The sequence below is a fragment of the Oncorhynchus clarkii genome, chromosome 33 (genome assembly GCF_045791955.1).
Source record: "Oncorhynchus clarkii lewisi isolate Uvic-CL-2024 chromosome 33, UVic_Ocla_1.0, whole genome shotgun sequence".
Lineage (NCBI taxonomy): Eukaryota > Metazoa > Chordata > Actinopteri > Salmoniformes > Salmonidae > Oncorhynchus > Oncorhynchus clarkii.
In genome coordinates, this window is record NC_092179.1 from 33,494,187 (window position 1) to 33,518,970 (window position 24,784).

Sequence of the window (24,784 nt, forward strand, 5' to 3'; positions counted from 1 at the left end):
TCAAATGACAGAGTAACCCAGGTAAATCAAATGACAGAGTAACCCAGGTAAATCAAATGACAGAGTAACCCAGGTAAATCAAATGACAGAGTATCCCAGGTAAATCAAATGACAGAGTAACCCAGGTAAATCAAATGACAGAGTAACCCAGGTAAATCAAATGACAGAGTAACCCAGGTAAATCAAATGACAGAGTAACCCAGGTAAATCAAATGACAGAGTAACCCAGGTAAATCAAATGACAGAGTAACCCAGGTAAATCAAATGACAGAGTAACCCAGGTAAATCAAATGACAGAGTAACCCAGGTAAATCAAATGACAGAGTAACCCAGGTAAATCAAATGACAGAGTAACCCAGGTAAATCAAATGACAGAGTAACCCAGGTAAATCAAATGACAGAGTAACCCAGGTAAATCAAATGACAGAGTAACCCAGGTAAATCAAATGACAGAGTAACCCAGGTAAATCAAATGACAGAGTAACCCAGGTAAATCAAATGACAGAGTAACCCAGGTAAATCAAATGACAGAGTAACCCAGGTAAATCAATTGACAGAGTAACCCAGGTAAATCAATTGACAGAGTAACCCAGGTAAATCAAATGACAGAGTAACCCAGGTAAATCAAATGACAGAGTAACCCAGGTAAATCAAATGACAGAGTATCCCAGGTAAATCAAATGACAGAGTAACCCAGGTAAATCAAATGACAGAGTAACCCAGGTAAATCAAATGACAGAGTAACCCAGGTAAATCAAATGACAGAGTAACCCAGGTAAATCAAATGACAGAGTAACCCAGGTAAATCAACTGACAGAGTAACCCAGGTAAATCAAATGACAGAGTAACCCAGGTAAATCAAATGACAGAGTAACCCAGGTAAATCAATTGATTGAACATGTATTTATATTTGAATGCAGTCATCTGGGTTTTACTTTGATGCATTGTGTTTATGTTACTTGTTAGTATGAATTTCAAAGACACTGGCAACTTGTATATGGAGTTAACTTTGTTCTGAGGTTATCGGGGGTCACAGAGAAGACACGGATAAACCCTATAAATCTATGTTTATCGGAGGCTTTTGTGTATAAAGTGACGCGGCACGGCACAAAAAAATCCTCTAAAGAAGCATTTAGCTGTTCTACAAGTGGAGGCAGATGCGCGTTTTCAAGTGCAACATTAATAAAGATGGTTTTAGGAAACAGCGCAGAGATGAAATGATTCTCCTATAGAGGTACATTTAGCGATACATTTAGCCTTAAAATGCTTCTGGGAAACTGGGCCCATAACGTTCATTGGGAAGTTGCCTGTGTAAATGCAGCCATAGAGACATGTTTCATCTACCCCACTGGGCACAGACGTCAAGACAACGTCTATTCATCGTTGGTTCAACGAAATTGAATTGAAATGATGTGGAAACAACGTTGATTCAACGAAAACCTTCCATTCTTATGAACACCTGATTCAGCCAGTCAGTTCTTCATTGGCTGGAACATGTTTGTTATTGGGTTGGAACCACAGGAGGTTGGTGGCACCTTAATTGGGAAGGACGGGCTCCTGGTAATGGCTGGAGCGGAATCAGTGGAATGGTATCAAATACCATTCTTAGTTAGATTCCATCTACTCCGTTCCAGACATTATTATAAACCCTCCTCCACTAAGCATCCTCCACTGGAAAACCTGCACACCCGGTGGGTCCACGGTTCCGCATTCCCGGTTCAGGACCTGTAGCAAGGTCCATGGGCTGCACACAATTAATCCGAATACGGTACGGCTCGTGCGTAAACGGCCTGATTGCGGTAGAGGGCGTCGGTGCCATAGCGGCGACGGTGCCTGCAGACCAGAGGGGAGGGGAGAAAGAGAGGGGAAGAGGGAGGGAGGTAAGGCGGATCTTAGTTAGACGAAACAGACCACACATTTGCAATAGAAGTACCGTAACCGTTTAGTTCAAACGCTGTTTTCTACGGTCCTGCGACTCTCTACTTTTGCCAGCCTGTGCGTGACCTTTTGACGCCAGGTGTGTCGCAGAGGACGAGGCGGTCTGGATACGGCGACCCGCCGCTCGGACGTCCAAGGTGATAGAAGTCAACTAATACTCTACTTCAGGGCTATTGTATTCTTCCCAGAAAGAATAGGAGTCTGCTTGTGCCATGCGCTAATACAGAGGGTTTGTGAAGCCATTTTCAGCAGGTAAGTGCAGATTTCTCTCGCTTTTTCCCACAAAATAAACACTATATATATATATATATATATATATATATATATATAGTCCTACCTGTGTATGAAAACAGTAACCTATTGACTCTCGATTGGTGAATTCACCTTTGATTATTTACAAAACCAGGTAATATGAATCCTATCATAGCCTGTATAATGAATGCATCGCTGACAAGATATTCAATTGAACGTGTTGACTTATTATTATTCAAAGCGCTGTATTGAACTCGATCACCGTACCGTATAGACCGTAGCCTTAGACCGTTGCACCGTAGCAACCTGGGCCCGGTTTTTCCAAAAGCATTTTAAGTTCATCGTTAGAATCTTCGTAGGAGCATCGGTCAATCTCTGAGCTGTTTCCCCAAAACCATCGTTATTGAAAAGCTACTGTAAGAGCGTCGTTAGATGCTTTCCCTCTCGTGCATCACTTTAAACACAGCAGATCTCTGCTGAACATAGAACCACACGGTTTATCCGTCTCTCTGTGACCGCCGATAACTTCAGAACAAACAAAGTTGACAAGGTTTCTGCCATGAATTCAAACAAGCGAAGTATAAAAAGATGCTTCAAATTCAAACCGAGAGGACTGTATAAAATAAAACAGTAGGCTATAGGCCGATTTAAATCATATTTAAATGAATATTTAAATCATATTTAAATGAATATTTAAATCATATTTAAATTAATGTCATGTTCAATTCAGTTCTATTTTTCTACTTGTCGGCTGCTGTCTGTGATTGGTCAATATATTTCATGATTTGTAGCCAAACCATGCGCCATCGTGTGATGATTTGTAGCGTTATTATAGGGTAAGCATTAGAAAAAGTGGTCCCACTACTTGACACCACGCGTCACTATAACACGGTTATAACCATGTCATAATATGTCATAACTAGGGATGCACGATATATCGGTGAGCATATCGGAATCGGACGGTATTAGCAAAAAATGCCAACGTCTAGTTTAACGACCCGATGTCTAGTTTAACGACCCGATGTCTAGTTTAACGACCCGATGTCTAGTTTAACGACCCGATGTCTAGTTTAACGGCGATGTTAAAAACTGATGTCAAAGCTACCGTGCATACCTGTATAACGTAGGTAGATGAGGTGCATACCTGTACAACATAGGTAGATGAGGTGCATACCTGTATTACGTAGGTAGATGAGGTACATACCTGTATAATGTAGGTAGATGAGGTGCATACCTGTACAACATAGGTAGATGAGGTGCATACCTGTATTACGTAGGTAGATGAGGTGCATACCTGTATAATGTAGGTAGATGAGGTGCATACCTGTACAACATAGGTAGATGAGGTGCATACCTGTATTACGTAGGTAGATGAGGTGCATACCTGTATAACGTAGGTAGATGAGGTGCATACCTGTATAACGTAGGTAGATGAGGTGCATACCTGTATAACGTAGGTAGATGAGGTGCATACCTGTACAACATAGGTAGATGAGGTGCATACCTGTACAACATAGGTAGATGAGGTGCATACCTGTATTACGTAGGTAGATGAGGTACATACCTGTATAATGTAGGTAGATGAGGTGCATACCTGTATAACATAGGTAGATGAGGTGCATACCTGTATAACGTGGGTAGATGAGGTGCATACCTGTATAACGTAGGTAGATGAGGTGCATACCTGTATAACGTAGGTAGATGAGGTGCATACCTGTATAACGTAGGTAGATGAGGTGCATACCTGTATAACGTAGGTAGATGAGGTGCATACCTGTATAATGTAGGTAGATGAGGTGCATACCTGTATAACGTATGTAGATGAGGTGCATGCCTGTACGAAGGTAGATGACGTAATGACGCCACGTAAAATGTAAGTGTATAAGTGTCTATAAGTGTAACACATCATTCCTAACCTCGCCCACAATGTCTGCTGTGTGAATCAACCAGTCAACAAGTCCAGCAGTCATTTGAAAGAATAAGAATTTCAGCGAGACGACTCAAAGGTGAAAACCATGAAAGCCAAGATAATGGAGTTCACTGCCCAATGGACTCAACCGATCCCTGTCGTGGGTGTCTTTCGCCGACTGGTCTAGCACCGGTACACACTACCAAGTGTGATATTTTTCAGATGTTGCCCTACCGGAGCTACACAGTAATAGTGTCACTGCTATTAGCTTCACGACATACTACGGAACGCCGTTTGGGTCTTTGCGTGTCAAAGAGATACAGTAGCTCTGTCAAAGCTGTACAAAGAAGTCTGCAACAGCGGCCACGAACGATGTGTTAACAATACCGCGTTGGTAATAAAGCATCATTTGTTTAACAGCAACTTCTGGGGTAGCTAGCTTTAGCTTAGTACCTAGCTAGCACCAATACAACCAGCCTGATAACAATAATCAGTAGAAAATGCAGTCATATTCATTATTCTTAGCAATGAGGAACTCAGTACTAAAGGGTTGTCTGCTGTATGTAACTAGAGCTGGGGAACTCATTACTAAAGGGTTGTCTGCTGTATGTAACTAGGGCTGGGGAACTCATTACTAAAGGGTTGTCTGCTGTATGTAACTAGGGCTGGGGAACTCATTACTAAAGGGTTGTCTGCTGTATGTAACTAGGGCTGGGGAACTCATTACTAAAGGGTTGTCTGCTGTATGTAACTAGGGCTGGGGAACTCATTACTAAAGGGTTGTCTGCTGTATGTAACTAGGGCTGGGGAACTCATTACTAAAGGGTTGTCTGCTGTATGTAACTAGGGCTGGGGAACTCATTACTAAAGGGTTGTCTGCTGTATGTAACTAGGGCTGGGGAACTCATTACTAAAGGGTTGTCTGCTGTATGTAACTAGGGCTGGGGAACTCATTACTAAAGGGTTGTCTGCTGTATGTAACTAGGGCTGGGGAACTCATTACTAAAGGGTTGTCTGCTGTATGTAACTAGGGTTGGGGAACTCATTACTAAAGGGCTGGGGAACTCATTTGTAACTAGGGCTGGGGAACTCATTACTAAAGGGTTGTCTGCTGTATGTAACTGTATGTGGGGAACTCATTACTAAAGGGTTGTCTGCTGTATGTAACTAGGGCTGGGGAACTCATTACTAAAGGGTTGTCTGCTGTATGTAACTAGGGCTGAGGAACTCATTACTAAAGGGTTGTCTGCTGTATGTAACTAGGGCTGGGGAACTCATTACTAAAGGGTTGTCTGCGGTATGTAACTAGGGCTGGGGAACTCATTACTAAAGGGTTGTCTGCTGTATGTAACTAGGGCTGGGGAACTTATTACTAAAGGTTTGTCTGCTGTATGTAACTAGGGCTGGGGAACTCATTACTAAAGGGTTGTCTGCTGTATGTAACTAGGGCTGGGGAACTCATTACTAAAGGGTTGTCTGCTGTATGTAACTAGGGCTGGGGAACTCATTACTAAAGGGTTGTCTGCTGTATGTAACTAGGGCTGGGGAACTAATTACTAAAGGGTTGTCTGCTGTATGTAACTAGGGCTGGGGAACTCATTACTAAAGGGTTGTCTGCTGTATGTAACTAGGGCTGGGGAACTCATTACTAAAGGGTTGTCTGCTGTATGTAACTAGGGCTGGGGAACTCATTACTAAAGGGTTGTCTGCTGTATGTAACTAGGGCTGGGGAACTCATTACTAAAGGGTTGTCTGCTGTATGTAACTAGGGCTGGGGAACTCATTACTAAAGGGTTGTCTGCTGTATGTAACTAGGGCTGAGGAACTCATTACTAAAGGGTTGTCTGCTGTATGTAACTAGGGCTGGGGAACTTATTACTAAAGGGTTGTCTGCTGTATGTACCTACTCCTGGGGAACTCATTACTAAAGGGTTGTCTGCTGTATGTAACTAGTGCTGGGGAATTTATTACTAAAGGGTTGTCTGCTGTATGTAACTAGGGCTGGGGAACTCATTACTAAAGGGTTGTCTGCGGTATGTAACTAGGGCTGGGGAACTCATTACTAAAGGGTTGTCTGCTGTATGTACCTAGGGCTGGGGAACTCATTACTAACGGGTTGTCTGCTGTATGTAACTAGGGCCGGGGAACTCATTACTAAAGGGTTGTCTGCTGTATGTAACTACAGCTGGGGAACTGCGGTATGTAACTTGGGGAACTAAAGGGTTGTCTGCTGTATGTAACTACGGGTTGTCTGCTGTATGTAACTAGGGCCGGGGAACTCATTACTAAAGGGTTGTCTGCTGTATGTAACTACAGCATTACTAAAGGGTTGTCTGCTGTATGTAACTCATTACTAAAGGGTTGTCTGCTGTATGTAACTAGGGCTGAGGAACTCATTACTAAAGGGTTGTCTGCTGTATGTAACTACAGCTGGGGAACTCATTACTAAAGGGTTGTCTGCTGTATGTAACTAGGGCCGGGAACTCATTACTAAAGGGTTGTCTGCTGTATGTAACTACAGCTGGGGAACTCATTACTAAAGGGTTGTCTGCTGTATGTAACTAGGGCTGGGGAACTCATTACTAAAGGGTTGTCTGCTGTATGTAACTACAGCTACACTAAAGGGTTGCTGGGGAACTCATTACTAAAGGGTTGTCTGCTGTATGTAACTAGGGCTGAGGAACTCATTACTAAAGGGTTGTCTGCTGTATGTAACTACAGCTGGGGAACTCATTACTAAAGGGTTGTCTGCTGTATGTAACTACAGCTGGGGAACTCATTACTAAAGGGTTGTCTGCTGTATGTACTAGGGCCGGGGAACTCATTACTAAAGGGTTGTCTGGGGAACTCATTACTAAAGGGTTGTCTGCTGTATGTAACTAGGGCCGGGGAACTCATTACTAAAGGGTTGTCTGCTGTATGTAACTACAGCTGGGGAACTCATTACTAAAGGGTTGTCTGCTGTATGTAACTACAGCTGGGGAACTCATTACTAAAGGGTTGTCTGCTGTATGTAACTACAGCTGGGGAACTCATTACTAAAGGGTTGTCTGCTGTATGTAACTACAGCCGGGGAACTCATTACTAAAGGGTTGTCTGCTGTATGTAACTACAGCTGGGGAACTCATGCTCAATGAGCACATAGCTATAGGTGATGAATAGTAGTAGTCTAATCCAAAGGCCCGTTCTCTGTCATAGCTATCGGTGTTGAGGATACTATTCCAGAATAGCCTACAGAATCAATGACTGTTGAAGAAAATATATTGACATTGATGAATGATGGTCGTCTAATCCAAAGGCCCTTTGTCTATCAGATGAAATATATTTATTATTCCTGAATCAAACAGCTTAGTGCAATGAAATACCCTTTATCGATCATCAATCAATTAAGCATCGGGAATCATCATTATTGATCCTTACTGCAGATTATAATAATAGGTTAGTAGTGTTTGTGTGAACACAGCCGGATGCGGCCTGTCCCTGGTTGGTAGGAGGGTGTTCCCTGGTTGGTAGGAGGGTGTTCCCTGGTTGGTAGGAGGGTGTTCCCTGGTTGGTAGGAGGGTGTTCTCTGTTTTTATAGCGGGGTGGACCAGAGGCCTCGTTGATATCTTTCACGCGAACATCCAGCCCTTCCATCCAAAGCCCTTCCTAATGTCAATCAATCCGCTAAGATGTTATTTCAACATATTGAATTGATTTGGATCGTAGCGTGATTCACACACATTGAATTGATTTGGATCGTAGCGTGATTCACACACATTGATTTGGATCGTAGCGTGATTCACACACATTGAATTGATTTGGATCGTAGCGTGATTCACACATTGAATTGATTTGGATCGTAGCGTGATTCACACACATTGATTTGGATCGTAGCGTGATTCACACACATTGAATTGATTTGGATCGTAGCGTGATTCACACAGTTTGAATTGATTTGGATCGTAGCGTGATTCACACAGTTTGAATTGATTTGGATCGTAGCGTGATTCACACAGTTTGAATTGATTTGGATCGTAGCGTGATTCAACACATTGAATTGATTTGGATCGTAGCGTGATTCACACACATTGATTTGGATCGTAGCGTGATTCACACACATTGATTTGGATCGTAGCGTGATTCAACATATTGAATTGATTTGGATCGTAGCGTGATTCACACATTGAATTGACTTGGATCGTAGCGTGATTCACACAGTTCGAATTGATTTGGATCGTAGCGTGATTCACACAGTTTGAATTGACTTGGATCGTAGCGTGATTCACACAGTTTGAATTGATTTGGATCGTAGCGTGATTCACACAGTTTTAATTGACTTGGATCGTAGCGTGATTCACACAGTTTGAATTGATTTGGATCGTAGCGTGATTCACTCAGTTTGAATTGACTTGGATCGTAGCGTGATTCACACAGTTTGAATTGATTTGGATCGTAGCGTGATTCACACAGTTTGAATTGACTTGGATCGTAGCGTGATTCAACACAGTTTGAATTGATTTGGATCGTAGCGTGATTCACACAGTTTGAATTGATTTGGATCGTAGCGTGATTCAACACAGTTTGAATTGATTTGGATCGTAGCATGATTCACACAGTTTGAATTGACTTGGATCGTAGCGTGATTCACACACATTGAATTGACTTGGATCGTAGCGTGATTCACACACATTGAATTGACTTGGATCGTAGCGTGATTCACACAGTTTGAATTGACTTGGATCGTAGCGTAATTCACACAGTTTGAATTGACTTGGATCGTAGCGCGAGTAATTCAAGACAAAGGCATACCGTTAAATCATGTAGAATATGGGCCGTTGAAACATGGTGGGTCAATTCTGAGTCCAAGTCAAAGTGTTAAAGAGAAAAGTCAATACTTGGGACATTCTTGCTGTCCCCTCTGTCGCCGAGGCTTTGGGAATGAAACATGGTCTTTAACGAGAAGAAAGACCTGTACACTGCTATTTCCTGCATCACTTCAGTTCACTACGCTTCTGAAACATGGTCGTCCTCAACACCCTGTCTCTCTGCTTCCTCATTCACTTGACCTCTATGCTGTCCGCTGCCCCCTGACCAAACACATTATCTTCTCTTAGCCGTTCCTCTCCAGTGTATGGTACCACCCACACACACACTGCAAGATTACATTGTGACTAAGAATGTCCTGCTACTCTTTCGCTGTGTTCAAGGGTTCCTTCAAGGTCCTGGGCTGCTTTGATGCTTGTGCTGCTACCATGTTGTGGTGCTACCATGTAGTGGTGCTGCCATGTTGTGGTGCTGCCATGTTGTGGTTCTACCATGGTGTAATGCTACCATGTTGTACTGCTACCATGTTGTGGTGCTGCCAATTTGTGGTGCTGCCATGTTGTGGTGCTGCCATGTTGTCGTGCTGCCATGTAGTGGTGCTGCCATGTTGTGGTGCTGCCATGTTGTAATGCTACCATGTTGTATTGCTACCATGTTGTGGTGCTGTCATGTTGTGGTGCTGCCATGTTGTGGTGCTGCCATGTTGTGGTGCTACCATGTTGTACTGCTACCATGTTGTGGTGCTGCCATGTTGTGGTGCTACCATGTTGTAATGCTACCATGTTGTGGTGCTGCCATGTTGTGGTGCTGCCATGTTGTAATGCTACCATGTTGTCGTGCTGCCATGTTGTGGTGCTACCATGTTGTGGTGCTGCCATGTTGTAATGCTACCATGTTGTAATGCTACTATGTTGTGGTGTTGCCATGTTGTGGTGCTGCCATGTTGTGGTGTTCTGGTGCTGCCATGTTGTAATGCTACCATGTTGTAATGCTACCATGTTGTGGTGCTGCCATGTTGTGGTGCTGCCATGTTGTGGTGCTGCCATGCTGTGTTGTCATGTGTTGTTGCCATGCTGTGTTGTTGTCTCAGGTATCTCTTTATCTAGTGTTGTGGTGTCCCTCTTGTCGTGATGTGTGTTTCGTCCAACATTATTATTCTTAATCCCGCGCCCCGGTACCCGCAGGAGGCCTTCTGCCTCTGGGTAGGCAGTCATTGTAAATAATAATGAGTTTTTAATTGACTTGCTTAGTTAAATAAACTTGAAATAAAAAATAAAAATCAATGGCTTCTCTTCTTCTCTCCTGTGTTATTGACATACCAGTCCACCACTCTAGGTCTATGACCCCTGTGTTATTGTTGTATCAGTCCACCACTCTAGGTCTATGACCCCTGTGTTATTGACATACCAGTCCACCACTCAAGGTCTATGACCCCTGTGTTATTGTTGTACCAGTCCACCACTCTAGGTCTATGACCCCTGTGTTATTGTTGTACCAGTCCACCACTCAAGGTCTATGACCCCTGTGTTATTGCCATACAAGTCCACCACTCTAGGTCTATGACCCCTGTGTTACTGTCGTACCAGTCCACCACTCTAGGTCTATGACCCCTGTGTTATTGACATACCAGTCCACCACTCTAGGTCTATGACCCCTGTGTTATTGACATACCAGTTCACCACTCAAGGTCTATGACCCCTGTGTTATTGCCATACAAGTCCACCACTCTAGGTCTATGACCCCTGTGTTATTGACATACCAGTCCACCACTCAAGGTCTATGACCTCTGTGTTATTGCCATACCAGTCCACCACTCTAGGTCTATGACCCCTGTGTTATTGACATACCAGTCCACCACTCAAGGTCTATGACCCCTGTGTTATTGTTGTACCAGTCCACCACTCTAGGTCTATGACCCCTGTGTTATTGTTGTACCAGTCCACCACTCTAGGTCTATGACCCCTGTGTTATTGACATACCAGTCCACCACTCTAGGTCTATGACCCCTGTGTTATTGACATACCAGTTCACCACTCTAGGTCTATGACCCCTGTGTTATTGACATACCAGTCCACCACTCTAGGTCTATGACCCCTTTGTTATTGACATACCAGTCCACCACTCTAGGTCTATGACCCCTGTGTTATTGACATACCAGTCCACCACTCTAGGTCTATGACCCCTGTGTTATTGTTGTACCAGTCCACCACTCTAGGTCTATGACCCCTGTGTTATTGTTGTACCAGTCCACCACTCTAGGTCTATGACCCCTGTGTTATTGACGTACCAGTCCACCACTCTAGGTCTATGACCCCTGTGTTATTGTTGTACCAGTCCACCACTCTAGGTCTATGACCCCTGTGTTATTGTTGTACAAGTCCACCACTCTAGGTCTATGACCCCTGTGTTATTGACATACCAGCCCACCACTCTAGGTCTATGACCCCTGTGTTATTGTTGTACCAGTCCACCACTCTAGGTCTATGACCCCTGTGTTATTGTTGTACCAGTCCACCACTCTAGGTCTATGGCCCCTGTGTTATTGTTGTACCAGTCGACCACTCTAGGTCTATGACCCCTGTGTTATTGACATACCAGTCCACCACTCTAGGTCTATGACCCCTGTGTTATTGTTGTACCAGTCCACCACTCTAGGTCTATGACCCCTGTGTTATTGACATACCAGTCGACCACTCTAGGTCTATGACCCCTGTGTTATTGACATACCAGCCGACCACTCAAGGTTTATGATCCCTGTGTTATTGTCATAACCGTGGTACAAGGATTCTCTACTCTATACATTGATTGTCTTGTCACATAAAACTGAAATTAGGTGAAATATTAGAATTTGAGTAACCTAGGAAATGGCAGAGCAATTTCTGCATATTGCACATTTTAATAAAGGTCAGGAGTGGTCACCTGTGTTGGTAGTTTGAGGTAACCTTGACCTTCGTTACCCGTTCTCTATAGATCAACTGAGTTGTTCTATTAAAGTGCCCCTGGTTTGTTAATGAGCAATAGCTCCGGTCGTCGTCATCGCCATCATCAGGATCAGGAAGAGGTCAGCAGTTATTAATAAGTAGCGAGTTCATTAAAGCACCTCTCCAGTGACCTGCCTGGTAATTGGTGTCGTTAAAGCACCTCTCCAGTGACCTGCCTGGTAATTGGTTCGTTAAAGCACCTCTCCAGTGGCCTGCCTGGTAATTGGTGTTATGAGCCTTTCAGCTCCTCGTTCCATTCATCTCCCACAGGTACAACTGGTTTCCCTGGAGCTATGTCACCTAAAACCCCTATCTATCTATTACCCTGTCTCTGGGTCACTGTCTCTGTCTGTCTGTCTGTCTGTCTGTCTGAAGGACTTTATTGGCATGGGAAACATACAGTGACTTGCAAAAGTATTCATCCCCCTTGGAGTTTTTCCTATTTTGTTGCAATACAACCTGTAATTTAAATAGATTTTTAATTTGGATTTCATGTAATCGACATACACAAAATAGTGAAATGTAAAAAAAAACTTGTTTAAAAAAAATAACTTGTTTAAAGAAATGGTAAAATATAAAATAGGGAAAAGTGTTCCGTGTTTTCAGCCCCTCTGCTGTGAAGCCCCTACATAAGATCTGGTGCCATCAATTACCTTCAGAAGTCACATCATTAGTTCAATAAAGTCCACCTGTGTGCAATCTAATTGTCACATGATCTGTCACATGATCTGTCACATGATCTCAGTATATATACACCTGTTCTGAAAGGCCCCAGAGTCTGCAACACCCCTAAGCAAGGTGCACCACCAAGCAAGCAGCACCATGAAGAGCAAAGTTGTGGAGAAGTACCGATCAGGGTTGGATTATAAAACAATATCAGAAACTTTGAACATCCCATGGAGCACCATTAAATCCATTATTAAAAAATGGAAAGAATATGGCACCACAACACACCTGCCAAGAGAGGGCTGCCCACCAAAACTCACGGACCAGGCAAGGAGGACATTAATCAGAGAGGCAACAAAGAGACCAAAGATAATCCTGAAGGAGCTGCAAAGCTACAGCAGAGATTGGAGAATCTGTCCATAGGACCACTTTAAGCCGTACACTCCACAGAGCTGGGCTTTATGGAAGAGTGGGCAGACAAAAATCCAATGCTTAAAGAAAAAAATAAGCAAACATGTTTGGTGTTCGTACAAAAGTAATGTGGGAGACTCCCCAAACATATGGAGAAGGTACTGTGGGAGACTCCCCAAACATATGGAGAAGGTACTCTGGTGAGACAAAACATTAGCTTTTTGGCCAAGGATAGCGCTATGTCTGGCACAAACCCAACACCTCTCATCACCCCGAGAACAGCATCCCCACAGTGAAGTATGGTGGTGGCAGCATCATGCTGTGGGGATGTTTATCTGCAGGGACTGGGAAACTGGTCAGAATTGAAAGATTGATGGATGGCGCTAAATACAGGGAAATTCTTGAGTCTTCCAGAGATTTGAGACTGGGACGGAGGTTTACCTTCCAGCAGGACAATCACCCTAAGCATACTGCTAAAGCAACACTTGGGTGGTTTAAGGGAAAACATTTAAATGTCTTGGAATGGCCTAGTCAAAGCTCATACCTCAATCCAATTCAGAATCTGTGGTATGACTTAAAGATTGCTGTACACCAGCGGAACCCATCCAACTTGAAGGAGCTGGAACAGTTTTGCCTTGAAGAATGGGCAGAAATCCCAGTGGCCTCGTGCCAAGCTTATAGAGACATACCCCAAGAGACTTGCAGCTATAATTGTAATTCTCTCTCTGTTTATTGTGTTGACTGATAAGGTACTGGTAACATCTCTACTCGTTAGCTAGTGAGTCTGTCTCTCTCTCTGTGTATTGTGTTGACTGATAAGGTACTGGTAATGTCTCTATTCGTTAGCTAGTGAGTCTCTCTCTCTGTGTATTGTGTTGACTGATAAGGTACTGGTAACGTCTCTACTCGTTAGCTAGTGAGTCTGTCTCTCTCTCTCTCTGTATTGTGTTGACTGATAAGGTACAATTACTGGTAACGTCTCTACTCGTTAGCTAGTGAGTCTGTCTCTCTCTCTGTGTATTGTGTTGACTGATAAGGTACTGGTAACGTCTCTACTCGTTAGCTAGTGAGTCTGTCTCTCTCTCTGTGTATTGTGTTGACTGATAAGGTACTGGTAACGTCTCTACTCGTTAGCTAGTGAGTCTGTCTCTCTCTCTGTGTATTGTGTTGACTGATAAGGTACTGGTAACGTCTCTACTCGTTAGCTAGTGAGTCTGTCTCTCTCTCTGTGTTTTGTGTTGACTGATAAGATACTGGTAACGTCTCTACTCGTTAGCTAGTGAGTCTGTCTCTCTCTCTGTATGTATTGTGTTGACTGATAAGGTACAATTACTGGTAACGTCTCTACTCGTTAGCTAGTGCGTCTGGGGGTGAAGGCTCCCCTCTGATGTGGGTCTAGAACAACTAGCTGTCTGCTGGGGCTCCTGAGAGATCTTTGATCAGGAGACACTAGGTTGTGTAATCATCTTCTATCCTTTCCCTGATTCTGGCCTGTTTAGAAGACAATATTTTCCCTGACTCTGGCCTGTTTAGAAGACAACATTTTCCCTGACTCTGGCCTGTTTAGAAGACAATATTTTCCCTGATTCTGGCCTGTTTAGAAGACAATATTTTCCCTCCCTGACATGTTGTTGTTTATCCAGATGTTGAGTGATGCAACCAAATGGAACGGAATGGAACAGAACACACTGCTGCATTAGAGGGATGTGGTCAGCGGGGACCGGAACCTTCCATGCGAACATTCTGATTGGCCCTTGTCCACCGGGTCAGAGTTCTGATTGGCTTCCGTCCAGTGGGTCAGAGTTCTGATTGTGCCCTGTCAATCCGCTCAGGCTTGTGATTGGCCTCCGTCCAGCGGTCGTCCATGGGGATGTCCACTGGTCCAGGAGTTGTATTTTAGGAAGTTCCCAGACTCTGGTATCAGTAAAGGCCCCCAGTAACCCCTCCCCTCACTGCCCTGTGAGCTGTGATGTGTTGGACACGGGTGGGTTTTTCTCTCTCTGGGAAAATTATTAGATTAGAGCTCCAGTGAAAACATGTCAGTTGATGATGATGGGAATATGAGTTTCCTCTGCAATCCTCGACCTAACTCTTCTGGCAGGTGAAATAGAGGCTTTTAATAGACTGCTCTGTATATGCACTCAGCAATCACAATAGTTACATACGTAAATCTCCTTAATGCTCAACTCAATTGAAATTGTATGATGTTTTAACAAAAAAAAGAACCATGGGCCAAAACGCTTTGGGCAAAAATGCAAAAATAACGGCTTTAAACTTTATAACTGATCAAAGAACTGGAAGAACTGTCAGGCCCGGTAGAGAAGCCCTGCCCCTCCTACAGGAAGAACTGTCAGGCCCGGTAGAGAAGCCCCTCTCCCTCCTACAGGAAGAACTGTCAGGCCCGGTAGAGAAGCCCTGCCCCTCTCCCTCCTACAGGAAGAACTGTCAGGCCCGGTAGAGAAGCCCTGCCCCTCCTACAGGAAGAACTGTCAGGCCCGGTAGAGAAGCCCTGCCCCTCACCCTCCTACAGGAAGAACTGTCAGGCCCGGTAGAGAAGCCCTGCCCCTCTCCCTCCTACAGGAAGAACTGTCAGGCCCAGTAGAGAAGCCCTGCCCCTCCTACAGGAAGAACTGTCAGGCCCGGTAGAGAAGCCCTGCCCCTCACCCTCCTACAGGAAGAACTGTCAGGCCCGGTAGAGAAGCCCTGCCCCTCTCCCTCCTACAGGAAGAACTGTCAGGCCCGGTAGAGAAGCCCTGCCCCTCCTACAGGAAGAACTGTCAGGCCCGGTAGAGAAGCCCTGCCCCTCACCCTCCTACAGGAAGAACTGTCAGGCCCGGTAGAGAAGCCCTGCCCCTCTCCCTCCTACAGGAAGAACTGTCAGGCCCGGTAGAGAAGCCCTGCCCCTCCTACAGGAAGAACTGTCAGGCCCGGTAGAGAAGCCCTGCCCCTCCTACAGGAAGAACTGTCAGGCCCGGTAGAGAAGCCCTGCCCCTCACCCTCCTACAGGAAGAACTGTCAGGCCCGGTAGAGAAGCCCTGCCCCTCTCCCTCCTACAGGAAGAACTGTCAGGCCCGGTAGAGAAGCCCTGCCCCTCCTACAGGTAGAACTGTCAGGCCCGGTAGAGAAGCCCTCTCCCTCCTACAGGAAGAACTGTCAGGCCCGGTAGAGAAGCCCTGCCCCTCCTATAGGAAGAACTGTCAGGCCCGGTAGAGAAGCCCTGCCCCTCTTATAGGAAGAACTGTTAGGCCCGGTAGAGAAGCCCTGCCCCTCCTATAGGAAGAACTGTCAGGCCCAGTAGAGAAGCCCTGCCCCTCCTATAGGAAGAACTGTCAGGCCCGGTAGAGATGCCCTGCCCCTCTCCCTCCTACAGTATGAACTGTCAGGCCCGGTAGAGATGCCCTGCCCCTCTCCCTCCTACAGTATCAGCTGTCAGGCCCGGTAGAGATGCCCTGCCCCTCTCCCTCCTACAGTATCAGCTGTCAGGCCCGGTAGAGATGCCCTGCCCCTCTCCCTCCTACAGTATGAACTGTCAGGCCCGGTAGAGATGCCCTGCCCCTCTCCCTCCTACAGTATCAGCTGTCAGGCCCGGTAGAGATGCCCTGCCCCTCTCTCTCCTACAGCATCAGCTGTCAGGCCCGGTAGAGATGCCCTGCCCCTCTCCCTCCTACAGTATCAGCTGTCAGGCCAGGTAGAGAAACCCTGCCCCTCTCCCTCCTACAGTATCAGCTGTCAGGCCCGGTAGAGATGCCCTGCCCCTCTCCCTCCTACAGTATGAACTGTCAGGCCCGGTAGAGATGCCCTGCCCCTCTCCCTCCTACAGTATCAGCTGTCAGGCCCGGTAGAGATGCCCTGCCCCTCTCTCTCCTACAGTATCAGCTGTCAGGCCCGGTAGAGATGCCCTGCCCCTCTCCCTCCTACAGTATCAGCTGTCAGGCCCGGTAGAGATGCCCTGCCCCTCTCTCTCCTACAGTATCAGCTGTCAGGCCCGGTAGAGATGCCCTGCCCCTCTCCCTCCTACAGTATCAGCTGTCAGGCCCGGTAGAGAAACCCTGCCCCTTTCCCTCCTACAGTATCAGCTGTCAGGCCCGGTAGAGATGCCCTGCCCCTCTCCCTCCTACAGTATCAGCTGTCAGGCCCGGTAGAGATGCCTCTCCATTCCCCCAGGGTGACGCTGGCTGGTTTATTTTTGAGGAATCAATTAAAGCTCTGAACGCTCTGGGAACAATTAACAGAGCAGAGATGATTCTGGGTATTATCCAGGAAGGGACCAGAGATGATTCTGGGTATTATCCAGGAAGGGACCAGAGATGATTCTGGGTATTATCCAGGAAGGGACCAGTAGAGGCCTGTGGGTATTATCTGGGGTGCGACTGAGCTTAACTGAGTTTACACTGAGGACAGATGGTGTCAGGAAGACTTCCTCTCTCTTCTCTCTCTCCGTCTGGACCATGACTCAACACAACATGGCTGCTGGTAAATGTGTATCGAGGACACCAGTCTGTTGTTATTGACCTGGTACTGTCTGAATTCTTCAAATTCATGCATCAATGTTCCTTGAAAACATAACCTGGGAATAGCCTTGTGAATTCCTTTCTTCCAAGTGGCTCTTTATCAAAGTGGTTTCCTTCTGTTGCTCAGCCTTTCACTACCTTCCCAAAGCATTTGTCTCTGTCCTAACAGCATTTTCATCAGCTTTTTGATTGTGAGTGAGACTTCCCACCTATTCCTCTACTACTGTATGTTTCAACAGACCACAGGTCAGAGAGGGCGTTAAAACCATGGTGATGCACTACTACCTGTCAACCACACGTCAGAGAGGGCGTCAGAGAGGGCGTTAAAACCTCTAACGTCAGAGAGGGCGTTAAAACCATGGTGATGCACTACTACCTGTCAACCACACGTCAGAGAGGGCGCTAAACCATGGTGATGCACTACTACCTGTCAACCACACGTCAGAGAGGGTGTTAAACCATGGTGATGCACTACTACCTGTCAACCACACGTCAGAGAGGGTGTTAAACCATGGTGATGCTCTACTACCTGTCAACCACACGTCAGAGAGGGTGTTAAACCATGGTGATGCACTACTACCTGTCAACCACACGTCAGAGAGGGTGTTAAACCATGGTGATGCACTACTACCTGTCAACCACACGTCAGAGAGGGTGTTAAACCATGGTGATGCTCTACTACCTGTCAACCACACGTCAGAGAGGGTGTTAAACCATGGTGATGCACTACTACCTGTCAACCACACGTCAGAGAGGGTGTTAAACCATGGTGATGCACTACTACCTGTCAACCACACGTCAGAGAGGGTGTTAAACCATGGTGATGCTCTACTACCTGTCAACCACACGTCAGAGAGGGTGTTAAACCATGGTGATGCACTACTACCTGTCAACCACACGTCAGAGAGGGTGTTAAACCATGGTGATGCACTACTACCTGTCAACCACACGTCAGAGAGGGCGTTAAAACCATGGTGATGCACTACTACCTGTCAACCACACGTCAGAGAGGGTGTTAAACCATGGTGATGCTCTTCTACCTGTCAACCACACGTCAGAGAGGGTGTTAAACCATGGTGATGCACTACTACCTGTCAACCACACGTCAGAGAGGGTGTTAAACCATGGTGATGCTCTACTACCTGTCAACCACACGTCAGAGAGGGTGTTAAACCATGGTGATGCACTACTACCTGTCAACCACACGTCAGAGAGGGCGTTAAACCATGGTGATCTACTACTACCTGTCATATCAGACCCGTGTCACTGCTGCTTCCTAGTCCATCCGTAGTCGTGGTGATCAGCTGGTCTGGAATTACGTGACTTTAAAGACGATCAGAGTATCTATCAGGACTGGAGTCCAGTTACACCATGAGACAAACCGTCCTCTAAAGGGTTTAATGACAGCTGTCCATCCCTAACTATAGCCTTCAGCTTTCCACTTATCCCGTCAAGACGTCCCTCTTGTCGACAGATTCCACTGTGATTTAGTAAACAACAGATTTGATGGAACACAGTCTCATAGCTGTGTACTGATATCGCTCTGTATTCTGTGCTTGCCCCTCTGTCTACTAGGAACACTGAAGTCCTGCTAGCTAGTTCACCATCCAGGCAGGTTGGCTAGCCAGTTCTAATCATGTAGTCCAGCTAGCTAGATCACCATCCAGGCAGGTTGGCTAGCCAGTTCTAATCATGTAGTCCTGCTAGCTAGTTCACCGTCCAGGCAGGTTGGCTAGCCAGTTCTAATCATGTAGTCCTGCTAGCTAGTTCACCGTCCAGGCAGGTTGGCTAGCCAGTTCTAATCATGTAGTCCTGCTAGCTAGTTCACCGTCCAGGCAGGTTGGCTAGCCAGTTCTAATCATGTAGTCCTGCTAGCTAGTTCACCATCCAGGCAGGTTGGCTAGCCAGTTCTAATCATGTAGTCCTGCTAGCTAGCTCTCTGTCCAGGTAGGTTGTTTTGGTGTCCTGGGCTACTTGGCTAAAATGCTTGCTTGCTGGCCTAACGTCCTTTCATGGGCAACGATGAGCCAGCTAGTTAATATTAGCCTTCTACATCTAGCTACATATTGAACTTCCATCCTCTCAGGGCAGGGGCACAATGTATGAATTTATGGTTGGATCAGAATCACCGTTATAATCATTGGCCAGTACGGAGAATTAAGTAAAACCACAAGTCCCAATCCCTATCTCCATCCCAGGCTAATTTAGGAAAGGGACAATTTTAGCTAGCTAGCCACCGGAGGACAACGACACAACAAGATGCAGTAATTGTAAAGAATTCTGTCAATGACGTTTTGCTTTTGATGTGATGTGATTGGTGTGAAGCCAAATCCAAACTGGCTTCCCTTGACACCTGTGTGTGTGTGTGTGTGTGTGTGTGTGTGTGATGGTGTGCTGTTCTCTCCAGTTGTTCTAGTCCTCTGTGCTGCTGTCCCACGAGGCTGAAGGGGAATCCCAATCCTCTCTACCCTCCTCACACGGTTACACTGAATGTATTGGAAGGGAAATGCCTGACTGAGGGTAGCCTCCGTGAGGGAGAACAGATCGCTGCTAATCCTCTGAGAGTGATGGGTCATGGGTGTTGTGACATGCTGTCTGTCACCTTCAGTTGTCTGCCAGTATTGTGACATGCTGACATGTTATGTAGTGGTGACACTGTGTGGTATGTAGTCCTGCTGATGCTGCAGGTATTTAACCTGGTTGGTTTACATCCTGCTGATGCTGCAGGTATTTAACCTGGTTGGTTTACATCCTGCTGATGCTGCAGGTATTTAACCTGGTTGGTTTACATCCTGCTGATGCTGCAGGTATTTAACCCGGTTGGTTTACATCCTGCTGATGCTGCAGGTATTTAACCTGGTTGGTTTACATCCTGCTGATGCTGCAGGTATTTAACCTGGTTGGTTTACATCCTGCTGATGCTGCAGGTATTTAACCTGGTTGGTTTACATCCTGCTGATGCTGCAGGTATTTAACCTGGTTGGTTTACATCCTGCTGATGCTGCAGGTATTTAACCTGGTTGGTTCACATCCTGCTGATGCTGCAGGTATTTAACCTGGTTGGTTCACATCCTGCTGATGCTGCAGGTATTTAACCTGGTTGGTTTACATCCTGCTGATGCTGCAGGTATTTAACCTGGTTGGTTTACATCCTGCTGATGCTGCAGGTATTTAATCCGGTTGGTTTACATCCTGCTGATGCTGCAGGTATTTAACCTGGTTGGTTTACATCCTGCTGATGCTGCAGGTATTTAACCTGGTTGGTTCACATCCTGCTGATGCTGCAGGTATTTAACCTGGTTGGTTTACATCCTGCTGATGCTGCAGGTATTTAACCTGGTTGGTTTACATCCTGCTGATGCTGCAGGTATTTAACCCGGTTGGTTTACATCCTGCTGATGCTGCAGGTATTTAACCTGGTTGGTTTACATCCTGCTGATGCTGCAGGTATTTAACCTGGTTGGTTTACATCCTGCTGATGCTGCAGGTATTTAACCCGGTTGGTTTACATCCTGCTGATGCTGCAGGTATTTAACCTGGTTGGTTTACATCCTGCTGATGCTGCAGGTATTTAACCTGGTTGGTTTACATCCTGCTGATGCTGCAGGTATTTAACCTGGTTGGTTTACATCCTGCTGATGCTGCAGGTATTTAATCCGGTTGGTTTACATCCTGCTGATGCTGCAGGTATTTAACCTGGTTGGTTTACATCCTGCTGATGCTGCAGGTATTTAACCTGGTTGGTTCACATCCTGCTGATGCTGCAGGTATTTAACCTGGTTGGTTTACATCCTGCTGATGCTGCAGGTATTTAACCTGGTTGGTTTACACCCTGCTGATGCTGCAGGTATTTAACCTGGTTGGTTTAGAACCAACCTGCTGTTTCTTTCCGTTTGTTAATCGTAGTGATGAAAGGTTGCAGGATTAGAGCTAATCATATATTTAATTATAGATGGATTATTTCAACACTGATCAGGAATTCTCTTTGTTCCAAGCCCCTCTTTCCCTCCCAGAGAAAGGGAACCTGGACAGTCGGTAGGTGGAAGGAAATACAGTTGGTCTTCTGAACAGAGGTAAATATTGTGATGACAACAGTGCTTTATGGCGGGTCAGGTGGTTGTTGGGTTTTAGTCATCAACGCCCCCAGGACAACGGACGTTCTGAAATAAAAGGTTTGTAGAAGGACAAGAAAATTAACTTTAAACCTCAAAGGCTCCCTTTATGCTTATTATTGGGGTGGCAGGTTAGCCTAGTGGTTAGAGCCTAGTGGTTAGAGCCTAGTGGCTAGAGCCTAGTGGCTAGAGCCTAGTGGTTAGAGCCTAGTGGCTAGAGCCTAGTGGTTAGAGCCTAGTGGTTAGAGCCTAGTGGTTAGAGCCTAGTGGTTAGAGCCTAGTGGTTAGAGCCTAGTGGTTAGAGCCTAGTGGTTAGAGCCTAGTGCTTAGAGCCTAGTGCTTAGAGCCTAGTGCTTAGAGCGTTGGACTAGTAACTGAAAGGTTGCAAGATTGAATCCCCAACCTGACAAGGTAAAAATTATGTCGTTCTGCCCCTGAACAAGACAGTTCACCCACTGTTCCTAGGCTGTCATTGAAAATGTTACTTGCCTAGTTAAATAAAGGTAAAATATAATCTAAGTGCATGGATGCAAGGAGCAAGATAAAAATATCTGACTTTCCATTCACACAGTAAAGGACTATCTCACCTGTCTCTAGTGGACTGTCTCACCTGTCTCTAGTGGACTGCCTCTAGTGGACTGTCTCACCTGTCTCTAGTGGACTGTCTCACCTGTCTCTAGTGGACTGCCTCTAGTGGACTGTCTCACCTGTCTCTAGTGGACTGTCTCATCTGTCTTTAGTGGACTGCCTCTAGTGGACTATCTCACCTGCCTCTAGTGGACTGTCTCACCTGTCTCTAGTGGACTGTCTCACCTGTCTCTAGTGGACTGTCTCACCTGTCTCTAGTGGACTGTCTCACCTGTCTCTAGTGGACTGTCTCACCTGTCTCTAGTGGACTGCCTCTAGTGGACTGTCTCACCTGTCTCTAGTGGACTGTCTCATCTGTCTTTAGTGGACTGCCTCTAGTGGACTGTCTCACCTGTCTCTAGTGGACTGTCTCACCTGTCTCTAGTGGACTGCCTCTAGTGGACTATCTCACCTGCCTCTAGTGGACTGTCTCACCTGTCTCTAGTGGACTGTCTCACCTGTCTCTAGTGGACTGTCTCACCTGTCTCTAGTGGACTGTCTCTAGTGGACTGTCTCACCTGTCTCTAGTGGACTGCCTCTAGTGGACTGTCTCACCTGTCTCTAGTGGACTGTCTCTAGTGGACTGTCTCACCTGTCTCTAGTGGACTGTCTCTAGTGGACTGTCTCTAGTGGACTGCCTCTAGTGGACTGTCTCTAGTTGACTGTCTCTAGTGGACTGTCACACCTGTCTCTAGTGGACTGTCTCTAGTGGACTGTCTCTAGTTGACTGCCTCTAGTGGAATGTCTCACCTGTCTCTAGTGGACTGTCTCTAGTGGACTATCTCACCTGTCTCTAGTGGACTGTCTCTAGTGGACTGTCTAGTGGACTGTCTCTAGTGGACTGCCTCTAGTGGACTGTCTCTAGTGGACTGTCTCTAGTGGACTGTCTCACCTGTCTCTAGTGGACTGTGGGCCATATGCTGGGCTGTGGGCCATATGCTGGGCTGGTAGGGATGGTAGGGCTGTGGACCATATGCTGGGCTGGTAGGGCTGTGGGTCATATGCTGAGCTGGTAGGGCTGGTAGAGCTGGTAGGGCTGTGGGCAATATGCTGGGCTGGTAGGGCTGTGGGCCATATGCTGGGCTGGTAGGGGTGGTAGGGATGTGGACCATATGCTGGGCTGGTAGGGCTGTGGGCCATATGCTGGGCTGGTAGGGCTGGTAGAGCTGGTAGAGCTGGTAGGGCTGTGGACCATATTCTGGGCTGGTAGAGCTGGTAGGGCTGGTAAGGCTGTGGGCCATATGCTGGGCTGGTAGGGCTGGTAGAGCTGGTAGGGCTGTGGGCCATATGCTGGGCTGGTAGGGCTGTGGGCCATATGCTGGGCTGGTAGGGCAGTGGGCCATATGCTGGGCTGGTAGGGCTGTGGGCCATATTCTGGGCCGGTAGGGCTGTGGGCCATATGCTGGGCAGGTAGGGCCTTGGGCCATATGCTGGGCTGGTAGGTCTGTGGGCCATATTCTGGGCCGGTAGGGCTGTGGGCCATATGCTGGGCAGGTAGGGCTGTGGGCCATATGCTGGGCTGGTAGGGCTGTGGGCCATATGCTGGGCTGGTAGGGCTGTGGGCCATATGCTGGGCTGGTAGGGCTGGTAGAGCTGTGGGCCATATGCTGGGCTGGTAGGGCTGGTAGAGCTTGTAGAGCTGGTAGGGCTGTGGGCCATATGCTGGGCTGGTAGGGCTGTGGGCCATATGCTGGCCTGGTAGAGCTGGTATGGCTGGTATGGCTGTGGGCCATATGCTGGGCTGGTAGGGCTGGTAGATCTGGTAGGGCTGTAGAGCTGGTAGGGCTGGTAGAGCTGGTAGGGCTGGTAGGGTTGTTTGGCCATATGCAGGGCTGGTAGGGCTGGTAGAGCTGGTAGAGCTGGTAGGGCTGGTAGAGCTGGTAGGGTTGTGGGCCATATGCTGGGCGGGCTTCAGATCAGTCAGGAGTTTACCTCCTTCTCACCTCCCTCTCTCCCCCTCTCACCTCCCTCTCTCCCTCTCATCTCCATCTCTCCCCCTCTCACCTCCCTCTCTCCCCCTCTACCTCCCTCTTTTTCTCTCACCTCCCTCTCTCCCTCACTTTCACAGCCATCTCTCTCACCTCCCCCTCTCACCTCCCCCTCTCACCTCCCTCTTTCTCTCTCACCTCCCTCTCTCCCACTCTCTCACCTCCCTCTCTCCCTCGCCTCTCCTCCTTCCTCCTCCACTCCCTCCTTCCTCTCTTCTATCCCTCTCTCCCTCGCCTCTCCCCCTTCCTCCTCCACTCCCTCCTCCTCTCTTCTATCCCTCTCTCCCTCGCCTCTCCTCCTTCCTCCTCCACTCCCTCCTCCTCTCTTCTATCCCTCTCTCCCTCACCTCTCCTCCTTCCTCATCCACTCCCGTCTCCGCCTACCTCTCTTCTCTCTCCCCACTTCCCTTCTCCTCTCCCCTGTCAGCCTATCCCCAGCCATTGAGTAGCTCCTGGAACACCCATTCGCAGGCCTCTCCTCTCTCCACGCTCCTCCTCTCCTCTCTCCTCTCTCCTTTGTTCAACAGAGGGAGATTAGGCAGGGTTCCTGGAACTTCCTCCCAGTGCAGGCCTCTCTCCTCTC

At 46.9% G+C, this 24,784-nt stretch overlaps 2 protein-coding genes across 2 annotated transcripts in view; one reads left to right on the top strand and one right to left on the bottom strand.

Moving 5' to 3' along the window:
- The first annotated feature begins 1,944 nt into the window (after window positions 1–1,944).
- Window positions 1,945–24,784, top strand: part of LOC139392905 (EGFR pathway substrate 8a, signaling adaptor) — a 139,995-nt gene continuing 117,155 nt past the window's right edge. Inside the window, 1 exon segment of the mRNA XM_071141229.1 lies at window positions 1,945–2,190. The gene's annotated coding sequence lies outside the window, so the exon portion shown is untranslated.
- On the bottom strand, window positions 23,211–24,110 carry LOC139392976 (uncharacterized). The gene has a single exon (XM_071141284.1). It carries the CDS (start codon window positions 24,108–24,110, stop codon window positions 23,211–23,213), a length of 900 nt encoding a protein of 299 aa, XP_070997385.1.